Below are 14,283 nucleotides of genomic sequence, written 5' to 3'. Positions count from 1 at the left end.
GGTGAAGGGAGACACCGGGCAGTGTAATATAAGATATAATAATAATTTATAAATTATCAAGGGTTCATGGGGGAAGGGAGGGTGGAAGGTAGGGGGAGGGGGAAAAAGGAAAATGAGCTGATTCTGGGAACCTAAGAGGAAAGCGAATTTTGGAAATAACGAGGGCAACAAATGTATAGGTGTGCTTTACACAATTGATCTATGTATTGTGATGAATTGTATGAGCCCCAATAAATTGATTTAATTAAAAAAAAGAAACATACAACCAGGTAGATAGAAAAATGCAATAAACATTCTTTCAGCCTACTGCCAAATCTTGTCATAGCTCACTATTTTGCCATCATTGTATCAAATCATTTTATACTTTAATGTGATAAAATTAAGAAGACAATGACTTCACTTTTAAGTCAATTAGTTACAAGAATCCATAGTGAATTACATAAATTTTTAAATTGTTAGATTTTTGATATGGGAGTTGTTTGTTTCTGTGGAACAGAATTACTTCCATTACTAGGACCTCGGTGTGTGACATGCTCCAAAGCTATGTCTAAGAATTTCTCTCACTCCTATGGTCTCACAATGGCAATGGCATATCTTTGCTCATTGTGATATCTATTCTGAAAGGAACAAAAGAAATCTTTGAGAAAAATCAGCACAGAATTAGGAATAATTACCATATCTGATTGCTGGCAAAAATTTTCATGTAGAGTTTTGTATTGGAGCTTAAATTTTGAGCCCAAAGTTTCAAGAAGTCTTCTGATTACATTAGGAAACCTAAGTCAATTTTTGAGTCTCCACATAGATACGGCCCCTACTGAGTTCTTTTTTGATCAGTGACTGGCAAAGTTAAGTCTTTCCCTCAGAGTGTTTTTTGAAAGTAGATTACTACCATTCCCCTAGGCAAACTTAAGAGCATTGAACTGCCACCCTTAAGGTCTGAAGTTCAAAGCCAAAAGCTATTTCACAAAGAAGGCTATCTGCGCCATCCATCATTTGTCTGTCAGTTTTGGATACTGAAATGATGTGTGTTGTTGTGATGGCATAATTTATGTCACTGGTATTTCAAATGCCAGCAGGGTCACCCAAACGAAGAGGTTTCCTGTAAGAGCTCCCAATGAAATGGTTTTGGAAAGGAAACACACACACACACACACACACACACACACACACACACACACAGCATTAAACCAGAAAGAGCCCCTGAGGTCTTTTTAAAGCCAATCTGTGACTCAGCTTACCCAGTAGAGTGCCCCCCATTGAGCGTTATGCTACATGAGATCAAACTGAGAGCAGCAGCACACAAGATTAGTTAGGAACCTGATCTATCTGGCAGTCAGTTTATGTTAATAATGGGGGAGGAACAACTTAGAAAAGGAGTCTGAAAATGTTTGGATACCTGGAAAAATGTATACAGTGTCACAAATTGTACATGTCGAAACTGTTACTTTGATGTGTGATATGTTGTGTATGTTCTCAATAACGAAAATAAACATTTAAACCATAAAAATATGTACAAGTTTCACCAGAGCCTCCAGCTTAAGAATAAATAAAAACAACAATGAAAATCTGCTCCCACTTCAAAGGAAGGAACCTCTGAAAATCTTAGACATAGCTTTGGAGCATGTCAGACACGGAGAACCTAGTAATGGAAGTAATGAAGTGCACTTGGCGCAAGGCATGCCATTTTCCATCACCTCATACGCTTGTGAAAGGTGGACACTGAATAAAGAAGACTGAAGAAGAACGAATGCATTTGGAGAAGAAGATTGAAAATGCCATGGACTGCTAACAGGACAACCTAACAGGTCTTGGAAGAAGTATGTACTGAGTGCTCCTTATACGATAGACTGACTACACCTGGTCTTATATATTGGTCGGATATGTTGTTATGAGAGACCAGGTTCTGGAGAAGGACATCATGTTTGGTCAGCAAAGGAGCAGCAAGGAAAGAAAGGGTCTCAAGGAGATGAGTGGGCAGGTTGACTCAACAGGGGGCTCAAGCCACTGGAACACAGGAAGAATCGTGAGGACAGCAGAGGGATTTACGATGACTCCGATGCAGACAAAGTTGCTATGGGTCAGACTTCCCGGAAGGCACCTAGCAATAGCATAATCTGTCAGACGGGATCCTTAGTCTTCTCCACCATCCTCTTCTGCCCGCGTTGCTCTTTCTACAGTGGTTTCATTGGCAAGAGATGAGGTCTGCCCAGGAAATGCCATGGGGAAAGAGAGCCATTGTATACCCCTTGTTTTCTCTACCCCAAACAGAAAGGTGCTCTGAACGACTCTCTCTTTCACACCATGTTCCTTACGCCTGGTACCTGCATCCCACAAGCTACCATGCTCTGGATTTTCAAACTCGCTGCCTGCTCCCTCTCACTTCCCCTGCTCTTATCAGCAGTCCTCATAAACCCTGGAAATAGCTAATCCTTCCTTGGTTGCTCGGAGCTAAGGTACAGGGGTATCTGGGTGCAGCAAAGGGCAAAGGGCAAAAGGCAAAGCATGCGTTTGCTTTGGACAGGTTGTCTAACAGTTTGTGGGAAAAGGCTGTGTCGATGGCTAGCCCCAGTGTGTACCCGGAAGAGGCGCTGCCGCCGCCACACTTTTCCTTCAATCTGTCCCTACAGTTATCTCTCTGAGGTCTCTGTCCTTGGCCCTTCCCTTGATTATATGTTGGAATGCTGAGGTCACGTTATACAGACAGGTCTGACAACTGCCTGGTCTGACAGACAACTCAGCTAGAGCCAGCAGGGTGAGGAGATGGTATTGACAGAGTGCCCTTGATTTGGGGTGTTATCTTCACATCTGGTGGGAAAATATAGGATGATGTTCTTTTCCAGAGCTTCAAACAGTATTGAGACTGCTGGAGGCACCAAATACAGCTTTCAGTAACGAGGCTCACACACTAACTAGACTCTCAAATGTTGTATCTCTCCAGGTGTGTGTCTGCATTCTGACTCTCAGGAACTCAGCGACTGGGTACAGTGAGGAAAGCAATGCAAGTTCTAATTTTTGATCCCTCTGAACCTTCTTTTGAGTGTTTTTCTATAAGTTTTGAATTTACTTCTTTAGCAAGACGCTTTTAACTACTGCTAGGCATTGTGGCATACTGGTTTTAGGTTGGGCTGCTAACAGCAAGGTTAGCAGTTCAAAACCACCAGCCACTCATGGGTTAAAGACAAGGCTTTCCAGTCTTGTAAAAAATTATATTCCCAGAAGGGCAGTTCTACCTTGCCTTATAGCAGTGGTTCTCAACCTTCCTAATGCTGCGACCCTTTAGTATAGTTCCTCATGGTGTGGTGACCCCCTAATCATAAAATTATTTTCATTGCTACTTCATAACTGTAATTTTGCTACTGTTATGAATCATCATGCAAATATCTGATATGCAGGATATATTTTCCTTGTTACAAATTGAACATAATTAAAGCATAGTGATTAATCACAAAAACAATATGTAATTATATATTGTGAAATATTTATTTCCAATTGCAAATAAATGAAATTTTGTCTTGAAGTATGGTGTAGCCTGGGTAACAGTCTTCATGCTAGGTAATCATATGTGGGCATATCCGCATGTGGGGGGACCCACCTGGAGAGGGATAGAGGAGCAGTGTCTCAGTTCCTAAGACCATCAGAGATATGTGCTTTCTGATGGTCTCAGGCGACCCCTGTGCAAGGGTCATTTGACCCCCAAAGGGGTTGCGACTCACAGATTGAGAACCGCTGCCCTACAGGATTTCTGTGAGTCAAAACTGACTCTATGTCCTCAAGGGTTCAGCGTGGCATGCATAAACGCATGCTTAATTTTGAACACCTGCCTCATATTTCTGCGTTTGAGTCAAGGTAAGCTCCTTCCACCATCTGCCAGTAACTCGCTAGCCCTCACCATTTCCATGTGGATGTTGGTCCTTTTGAGAAAAGACAGCTTAAGTAGAGATTTTTTAGTGTTGCTTTTGCAGGTTCTTGCTGCTCTGACTCTTTACCGAGTTTGAGTTGATATCTAGAAGTATCTTTTGTGTTAGACCACTAGGTTTGAAATTGTTCCTCAGATGAAGTCTAAGTTCAGTTGCACTAAGTACCAGCTGGTAGCAGAACAGACAGCATTTTAGAACAATGTTGAAGACTTTTACATAGTACATTATACATAATGCACTGAAAAAGTCATTAGAAGCTTAAGAAAGGCAGACTGTTTAAATGTTAGATGAGGAAAGACTAAATAATAGAAAGTGAATATGAGACACATTGTATACATTAATTAATTTAATAAGATTGTACAGTACAACTCACTTGTCTGAGAAGCGCAAACCCGTAGGAGGGAAGGAATGCACGACGACTCTGCCCTCATGTACACTGGTTCTGATAGAGTTGTAGAATGGAGTCTCCGGGGCAGTGCTGCTCCATCAGCCTTCCAGCTTTAACCCTGGCCTACGAGTTCCATTTATGTTCCTACTTTGCAGACTTGGGGGCCCAGAAAGAGCAATCCTTAACTTGTTTTAGCTGCCCAGAAGGTATCCGTGCCTATAGCTCCTACTACTGTTTCATTTACTAAGACCTTGAGTTCTGGGTTGATGCAGATATGCTTGGGGGGTGGGGGGTGGGGGGTGTATACAAATAATCTCTAGAACTAACAATGTTGGGAGGGATGTGTCTTTTATAGTGTCCTGTATGGCTTCCATGTGATGGTTGTGAGTGCCTAACAATCATCTCACCAGGCCCGGCCCTCTCCACCCCAGGGTTGTTCTTTCTGGCTGCCTGATCCCAGCCATGTTCAAAGTATTCAGTAATGGTGACCTGAGGAATCATCCCTGACTGTTTTTTACTTGACTCACCACTGAGTGCTGCTCTCCTTTTTCACCCCTAATATCTCTTTTGTGAGAACTTACATCCAGCCCATCTGCTGTCTGTGCTCCGCCAGGCTGAGGGCATCTTTGTGGCTTCCCTTACCTGGACAGCAGGCCTTGATGACCTCAAAGTCTGGGTTGGACTCCATGACCCCAACACGGTAAACTGTGCCTGCTTCCTTTACTGCTATACAGGTTTGTGAGAAATAAGAAAAGCTCAAGCGCTTAATGCCGGATGTATCATTATTGTCTACAAAATAAAACCCAATTTGTCTCACAAATATGTAGTCTTGATATTCATTCTAGAAACTAGATAGATCAACTGAACACCTTCATGTTCCTGTGGTTCACAAATAGCCATTCTGTCTGCTTTTAGCTAAGTCTTTCTTAGGCATCATCTCGGAAGGACTCTTGTTACCCTCACTGTGTGACAAACGGTCCTTTTACAGACAATGCAAAAGGAGACTAGAGGAATTGAGTCTTTTTCTGGCATTTATATTAAGTATAAATGAAAAGCCAATAGTCTGATCAATGTTGAGGGTGATGAAGAATTATCAAAGACAATCAGATATTTATTTTTATAATATGCTATTGTGTGGCTCTGCATAAAGGTAAGTATACTTATCATTTGGTATAAGACCACGGGATATTTGCTGTGGCCTGAGAAGGGTGTTGGGCATTCTTTGAATAAGGTACTTTATAGGAGAAACAGAAGCAGAGAAGGGTAATACATTCAGCAGTCATGTGGACTAGTGTTTCCACCTCTCTTCGAGGGAACTGGTGGTCCTCTCCCTTCCAGAACTGCTGCTGGCTCTGGAGTAGGCTACCTTCCCCAAATTCTGGTCAGATCTAGCCCCAAGCAGTCTCAACCTTGACTGTTGTGTGAGCCCAACTTCAAAGTCAAATGAAAGAAAGCTAGCCCACTCCTGATTGTTACTCTGTCGTTGATTCAGTGCTGACACATAGCAAGCCCCTGAGGGTTTCTGAAACTATTACAAGTTTTCTCTCTTGGAGCTACTGGGGTTTTTGAACTGCCAGTCATGCAGATGGAAGCCCAGTGGTTTACCAGTACACCATCAGGGCTCTTCTTTTCTACTTTGAGAGATGGCCCTGGGGTGGGTTGGGGGACAGGATGGGGCTTTCTTCAAGGAAATCAAGGATATATTTTTCTTTCTCTTTTTTAATGTTTATTGCCCTTAGGATGAGCTAGAGTCTATAAGGACCACAACTTCTCTCATAATCTTCACCTGACAACTTCATTAGCTTACCGATTTCCAAAAGTCGAAGGACTAGCATTGTGGTGCACAGTTCTCTTTTGTCTGCAAGTTCAAAAGCTAGAAGTGCCTGGACAGTGAATATCTGCCAGTGTTCTCATTTTACCAGAGTCAAAACAAAATGTAGACAATGCTTCCATTTCAAATGTGACAGCACCTCCCATTTCTGAATATCGGTGTCTGCCCTAAATAACTGCTTTGAAGTTGGTCCCTGGCCCAAAGAACAAAAAAGAATACAGACATTTTACCCAAGATTCTTCTCTCTTGCATGCATTATTTGCCTTGGTGGTTGGTGTGGGAAAGATTGGTCTATCTGAAGATTCCTTTGGATCAGCCATTTTTTAAAGACTCAACCCGCACATCATGCATGATGAATAAAAGAATATGTGAGCATGAGTTGGTGAGAAACTTAAGAAGACAAAAGACTTCACTTTCAAGTAACATATTAGCATGGATTCTTAATGATCTTAGATTGTTGGCTTTGCAATGCGTGAGCAGTTTGTTATGCATTCCGTAGCCTCAGAAGGACATGTCTGTCTTTAGTTTGATATTTATTCTGAAAGGACCAACAGCAAATTCTGAACAAAACAAGTGCAGTAATAAAATAAATCAAGGTAAATTACCCATGCGATTTCTCAGAAATGTTTTTTTTGTTTTGTTTTTAATGTAGAGTGTGAAAGAATACTTCAGTTTAAAAGTGAGGGTCCAGTAATTCCCAAGGATTTAAAGAGCAAAAAAGTTCACTGACTATATAGCTTGCCCTGATCTTAAGGGCACATTGACAGGACTAAGTTGGGTTTTTTAAATCATTTTATTGAGGCCTCATATAGCTGTTATTACAACCCATATATACATCCATTATGTCAAGCACATTTGTACATATGTTGCTATCATCATTTTCAAAACATTTTCTTTCTACTTGAGCCTTTGGTATCAGCTCCTCATTTTTCCCCTCTCTCCCCCACCCTCCCTCCCTCAAGAAGCCTTAATGAAGATATATTGTTATTGTTTGAATTGTGGTCTATGGAAAGAAGAGAAAAGGAAGGTGGAAAAGGAGACAATGGAAACAAGAGAAAATGAAGAAAATGCAACGTTCCTCGAGCCAATCACTGTGCATGGAATCTGTAGAACTGTAATTTGATGTCCTCTCTCAACTCCACCTCAGCTGATTAGACTAATTTGTTCCTGGTTTTCTGATCCAGGTTTATCTTTCCTGGCTAACTAGTAGTCTTTTACCTAAATCCTTGGTCTAGCATATAAAGATGAGTGTGATTATGCTACATTGATCATCTGGCACTGCAAACAATGAAAAATAAATAAGATGCCAACAATATTTGCCACTGAGTATGCATGAATGACCAGAGAAGAATACTTGAATCTTAGGAAGACTGAGAGAGCAGGCACTAAGGATAAACATAGGACGCTAGCTGATGCGAAGGAAACTAATCTAAAGACAAAACCTTGGAGAAAGGCGGAACAAAATGAAGAAAAGGTGGGAAATGATCAATGTAGAAGAAAAAAATGTGGGAATAAACCTGACCAACCCCTTCTGTTTGTGTTTCACACAGACTATTTGCATGGTACCATTTGGTCAGAGTTACAAAGACACGGGTAGAAGGGCCATAAAGGAGTTCACTTCACCACAATGGTAATAAAAATAGTCTACATGTAATATTATCAAATGAGAACTCTTGCCAATTTTGATAATGTATTTTTTTGTGGCCAAAGATAAGTCTTCCCTGAATAAATTAACTATATAACCACACTTTAGGAAATGTTAATTGATGATGAAAATTCATGAAATAAATTAAAATTTTCATAGATATGTATCAAATGTGTTTGAGTATAATGTAAAAGAGAGAAAAATGCAATAAACATTCTCTGAGCCTACTCCTAAGTATTATCCCAGCTTAGTATCTCACCATTATCAAATTAGATGACTTCATATTTTAAACAAACTTCGTGCAAGCATATTTTACACAAGATTTAAGAAATGCAAAAATGTATATTAAAATACATATATGTTTTAAAGAAAAGTGCAAACAAAGAAGTGTGCAATCAGGATCAGGTTGAAGAAAGAGAACATCATTAGGTTCTTTGAGAACCATGGCTCTTCAGAGCCTTTCATTCTCTGTTATTATTTTATAAAATATTGTTAAGAATCTCTAGTTTTTTATTCTCATTTCGCTTTTCTATCCTTTTCATTTTATTTTTGTTTCATATGTATGGGTCTCATTCCTTGAAAAGATGCATCATAGTGTAGTTCTTATAACACTACCTTATCTAAACCTACAGTATTTCATTCAAATGTGGCCTTGTCACTTACAGTGTACTTTTAGAACCTTGTGGATATTTCACATAATTTCTGTTTTCAGTTGTCTCATGTATAAAATGTGACAATACATAGTACACATTATAGGTTCATGACAATAAAATCAGTTAATTCCTGCATGTCATACCTCTCACTATTTGGTATATAGAGTCATATGTATGTGATGCTTTATTCATTGGAGCTCCGTCTAAGTGGACTCATAAAGGAGGTATTGTTTTCAGATTTTTATTTTTCTGTGTAAATAGATATTCCAGTTTTGAAGTGAGTACATTCCTAACAAAATACACAAATCACTGCAATTGACTCAAAAGGAACAAGACAACCGAATAGGTCTCTGCCAAGGAAAGAATTTCATAAGTAAATAATTTCTCACAGAGAAAATATCTTGAACAAAGAAGTAACACTTTGCTTGAAAATGCTAACAAGATTTAAAAACTAGTAATAATGTCATCAAAAAGGAGCTCCATCAATGCACACAAGCATAGGAATAATTGTGAAGATGGTGCTGGACCAGGCAGTGTTTCTTTTTAAAAATCTTTTAACAGTTTTATTAGCATATAATACACATAGGATACACTTAATTAGTTTAATCATATTAAGAAGAGTTGTACAATCATCACTGCAATCAGTTTTAGAACATTTTCTTCGTTCTTGTACACATTGTTGGGTTTTTGCATATAATTAAAAAAAAAAAGACCCTGCAGTATTTCATTCTCTTGTGCATAGGGAGCTGACTCAATTGACCGTAACAACAATAGCAACCATACCAACCCTTCCCCAATGGATGAAGGACACCACCGTATATGTAAAAGAACTGAAAGCGTCAAGGACTTCACTCTACTGGAAAGGACACTGAACATACATAAAACTGGTTTTCAAAACTGAAATACTTATTGTGTGGAATAAATATGTTTGGGGAAAATCTCTTTAAAGATTTAAGAAGAAATTATATAACTTAGATAACAAAGATGTGCCTGCTTCCATTTTCTCTTAGTCATGTGAAACTCATAATAAACAAGAAGGCTTAAGTATTAAGGCATTCTGATTCTGGTATTGGTAACAAATATTGAATAAATCATTGAAAGACAGATGAGTGCTAAAAGAAATACAACCAGAATTCTCCTTTTGAAATAAGAGTGAAGGGACTTTGACTTTGGATCTATCATCAGGAGAGTCAAATCCCTTGAAGTAACATCAGGTTTGATATAGCAGATGATCACAGAGAATGAGTGGAACGGTCGTGAGATGGATTGTTGAGGACCACTCGGCACTGAGCAGCCTTTGTTTTGTTGGTCCTAAATTCTCGGTGACTAAGAGAACCAGCAACTAATAAAACAAGAGGCTTCCACATGGAGGTCAGGTGAAAGTTGGAAGGGTTAGGAACAGGGGAACTGTGAAATAAAGCTTTCTGCAACTGCAGAGGGAGGGGAGAGCATAGATTTGAAGGGCTGGGTGATCGATTTGAGTTTTCACTTTGCCTCACTATTTCATATTGACCCTCCATTTCTTGGTAGGGTGGAACAGCACAAGGTAGGCATCTTTCCAGGTCTGTAATTTCTAGGTATTCACATATGTTACAAGGTGGATGGTGTTGCAGATTGTGAGGAACACAGACCCTACAGCTGTGCATACTGGAAATCAGATTCTGCCCACCACGTAGAGTGCTTAGTAGGTTCCCTTGGGAAAAGAACTTCATCTTACTCTACCTGGGGTATTTCATCTATTGGAAATATTTATTCATTCATCAGCCTTGAGATTTAAAGATTGGAGTTTGAATATTATCCTACTAAAGGTCTTCCTTAATAGGCAAAAAGTTAAAGGTAAGTTTTTTGTTGTAGTTGTTGCTTTGTTGTGTGTGCATGTGTGTTTGTGTGTGTACGATGACATATTTGAATATTCAAGAATATGTAATGATGTATTTGGATTGTGATGGTGCAAATATATGTAAGGAATTAGTTCAAGTATTAATTTTCAATATAGAGTGTGTGGAAAAATGACAAATGTATAGTAAATTTTGTTTAAACAGAAGGAATCACCATCCTCTGACACTAATTTTGACGTGACATTGGAAATGGTACATTTAATTTTGTTTAGTCAGGGATAAGGCAGCATCTTATTTTCTCCTTTTTCTTCTGCCTTTATTATCAATTCTATCGTGTGTTGATGGGCAGAAGAAGAGGTCTACACAGAATTGTTTTTCCTTTGTCCAAAGCTGCGATGTCCAGTAGGGGCTGTACCATAATTTCATGTTCCTTGTCCCCTCTACCTGTATCTCACAAGTTATCATGCTCTGGACTCAAAAACTCCCTGCCCTTCTTAATGATTTCTTTCTCTTGTCAACAGCCCTCATGATTTGTAGGTTCCTATTATCTTTCCTTGGTTGATTAGGGACATGAGGAACTGGGCATTTGGGTGTAGCTGAAGAAAAGCCAACACGTACCTTTGCCTTGGAATGTTTGCAGAATATTTATGGGAAGAGGTGTTATCAGTGACCAATCCCAGAGTGTACCAGGAAGGGGCTCCTCTGATGCCGGGATTTCCTTATGTCATTGCTGACAGTTTTCATTTGGGGACCTCTGACCTTGTACCCTGGATGCTCCCTTGAATTTATGCTGAGAATCCTCACTGAGCTACCGCTATAAAAGCCAGATCATTGCCTGCCCTGACAGACGTCTTAGACACCACTGGCAAGGTGAGCAGCTGGTATTGGAGGAGTTTTCCTTGACTGGGATATTGTCTCCATGTCTAGTGGGAAGGGAGAGGGTGATTTTCTTTACCAGAACATTAAGTAGTTTCAGAATGTTAGATGAGCTAAGTCTGTTTGGGGGTAATTAGTGCCATACAATACCTAGACTCTCAAGAAAAATATGTTGGGGTATGTATGTCCCTAGTTGCATTCTCTCTGAGGAACTTAGATTAAGGGGCCAAAAGTAAGGTTCTAGCTCCAAAATGTTCTATCTCTACCTCTTTTAACTACCTTACATGATTTTTTTCTACAGAGCTCACTAATTTTCTCCTTCAGCAAGAGATTTGCTATTTACTGCTCAGCATGGCGTGCACAAACTCATGTTTGATTCTGAGCTCCTGCCTCATGCTTCTATGTCTGAGCCAAGGTACCCGCCGCCCCCCAGCTTCCAGCACCTCGTCAGCCCTTCCTACTTCCATGTGCATATCAGCCTACTTTGGAAAAGTCAGTTTAAGTAGGAATTCTTCAGTGATATTTGTTGATGATTGTCACTCTTGTATGCCATTGTCATGTGCATGCACTCATTAAGAAGATTGAGATATAATTTAAAAGTATCCTTTTCTCTTCACCACTAAGGTTGAAGCTATTCTTCTAATTAAGTCTCAACTCAGTTGCCAGTATGACGGTGGAGGTAGGTGAAAGTTCAGTAACAAGATGGAAAAATGTAGATATCTCTAATATGTACAGATGTAGAACCCTCCCCCCAAAAAAACTTGAGACAAAAACAAAGAGAAGGTTTAAATGAAAAGCTGAAGAGAAGCCAAGAAAAAGAGAAAGTGGCACACATTTGACTACTTAATTTGGCTCACAGGATTGTATAAAGGACCTGAATGAGCACACCAAGGGGGTAGAAAGACAAGAATGAATAATCACTCCATATCTACCTGTCTCTTATTGCTTTTATAGTGGAGTCTCAAGAGAAACTTCCTCACCTTCCAGCCTTAAACCTGTCCTATGGTGCTCCTTTGTAATTTTTATCATTTATCCCCTTTATCATCTTGCAGGCCTGTCGGTGGCGCAGACTGAGTTTCCCTCTGCCCGGATTAGCTGCCCAGAAGGCTCAAACGCCTATGGCTCCTACTGCTACTACTTTAACGAGTACCCTGAGACCTGGGTTGATGCAGATGTAAGTGAGTGGGGACTACAGGAGCAATTCCTGGGAGACACGTGGGTATAAATGCAGCATGTTGGGGTCTGTACCTTTCTTCACGTGCCTCTGTGATCTCAGTGTGATTGGAATGGTTACTTAGCCATCCTCTCATTAGCTCCAGACCCCTCCGGGTGGTTCTTTCACCGTGCACGATTCCGGCAGAGTACAGTCTTCCATGGCAGCACCCTGAGGAACCATCCCTGACCTCCTTCTCCCTGGCCCATCACTGCATACTGACTGCTCTCTCTTCTCCCCCTCTCACAGTTGTTTTGCCAGAACATGCATTCTGGCCACCTGGTATCTGTGCTAAACCAGGCTGAGGCCAAATTTGTGGCTTCCCTCATCAAAGAGTCTGGCACGAATGACCGCAATGTCTGGGTTGGCCTTCATGACCCCAAAAAGGTGAGTTGTTCTTTTTTCTTTTTTCGATCACGTGTTTGTGAGAGGCAGAAAGTTCAAGTCACATACTAATTGCCAATTTAAGATTATTGCTTGAAAAAGTAATAAACTCTATTCCTTCCACATGGTATGGATTCTTGATGTACACTCTTGAAGCTAGATATTAGCAGATAGCTGAATTACCTGAGTGTTGAGGTCCATAATTAGCCATTCTGTCTACTTCCAGCAAAGTATTTTTATACACCAACCCCAATCAAATCTTGTTGTACACCGTGTTACAAGGGACCCATTTACAGAGAATGCTAATGGGACCCAGAGGAAGAATCTCCTGCTGGCATTTGTAGAACAGCCAATGGAGTCCACAATGATGGTATAAAGACTCATTAAAGAGAGTCAGACATACCTTTAATATCACGCCATTCTGGTGCTGTACATCAAGTCCAGCTCCCTTATTATTTAGTTAGATTTAGGACGGAGATGATCATTCCATGAATGGAGAAACTTAGAGAAGCTGTAGAGGTAAGCGCAAAACCACTCAGTGCTAATGAGTTGATTTTGGCAAATAGTTGCCCTTTAGGAGAGGCTCGAGCTGCCCCTGGGGGTTTCTGAGACTCTAACTCTTTAGCGGAATAGAAAGACCCATTTCTCTCCCTTGGAGTGGCTGATGGGTTCAAACTACTGACTGCAGTTAGCAGCCTAACAGGTAACCACTTCAACATCAGCACTCCGTTAGATGTAGAAGTAAGGTAGAGCAATGTGTTCTGGCAGGGACCAGCTCATTTCATTCTGTGTTATGCCTGTTACTAAGTATGCAAATGGGCCTAGTGTTTCCATCTCTCTCAGAGTGCACGCTAACCCTCTTGCTGTCCCCTGCATTCCAGAACCGCCGCTGGCACTGGAGCAGTGGCTCCTTGGTATCATACAAAGCCTGGGCAGTCGGAGCCCCAAGCAGTGTCAACCCTGGTTATTGTGTAAGCCTGACTTCAAACACAGGTGAGAGACAGAGAGCTCAACCCCAGCAATTCTTCTCATCCTCCTCTTTTCCACTTCTCGAGATGGTCCTGAAGATGGGCAGGCATGGGAAGGTGACCTTTTTTGAGGAAATAGGATTCATTTTCTTTTCTGTAATTTGATTGCCCTGAGGACTATAGTTTATAATAGGGATCACAACCTCTCTTGTGATCCTCACCGGGTTACTCTCATGGCTTGCAGGTTTCCAACAGTGGAAGGATCAGCAGTGCGAGGCATCGTTCTCGTTTGTCTGCAAGTTCAAAAACTAGAGGAAGCTACACAGTGGATGTCTCCAAGTGTCCCGGTTTTACCAGAGTCCAAACTGAAAGTGGACAATGCTTCCTTTCCAAATGTGACAGCACCTCCCATTGCTGAATGTCTGTATCTGCCCTGTCGTGTCTCCTCTGAAGCTGGTCTCGGCAACAATGGACCATAAAAATAAAGATATTTCCCCCAAATTGTTTTTTCTCACAATCATTATTTTCCCCAGTGGTTGGTGTGGGAGTGATTGGCCTATCTGAAGATTC

General features: G+C 40.7%; 1 protein-coding gene across 2 annotated transcripts in view; it reads left to right on the top strand.

Moving 5' to 3' along the window:
• LOC101649761 (lithostathine-1-alpha-like) overlaps positions 1-14,025 on the top strand; it is a 27,742-nt gene extending 13,717 nt beyond the window's left edge. Inside the window, exons 1-5 of one of the 2 annotated variants that reach the window (XM_004713845.1) lie at positions 11,500-11,563; positions 12,201-12,322; positions 12,611-12,748; positions 13,627-13,738; positions 13,958-14,025. In XM_004713845.1, coding sequence (XP_004713902.1) covers positions 11,500-11,563; positions 12,201-12,322; positions 12,611-12,748; positions 13,627-13,738; positions 13,958-14,025 — 504 coding nt within the window. Of the gene's footprint in view, positions 1-11,499; positions 11,564-12,200; positions 12,323-12,610; positions 12,749-13,626; positions 13,739-13,957 lie in introns of those variants that run through there. The other variant, XM_004713846.1, reaches the window with a different exon arrangement.
• Positions 14,026-14,283: the final 258 nt, after the last annotated feature.

Source organism: Echinops telfairi, unplaced genomic scaffold (genome assembly GCF_000313985.2).
Source record: "Echinops telfairi isolate 266 unplaced genomic scaffold, ASM31398v2 ScPeMD7_7467;HRSCAF=8505_1, whole genome shotgun sequence".
NCBI classification, from domain to species: Eukaryota; Metazoa; Chordata; class Mammalia; order Afrosoricida; family Tenrecidae; genus Echinops; species Echinops telfairi.
The sequence above is the reverse complement of the archived record's forward strand: the minus strand, read 5'-3'. Positions and strand labels throughout refer to the sequence as shown.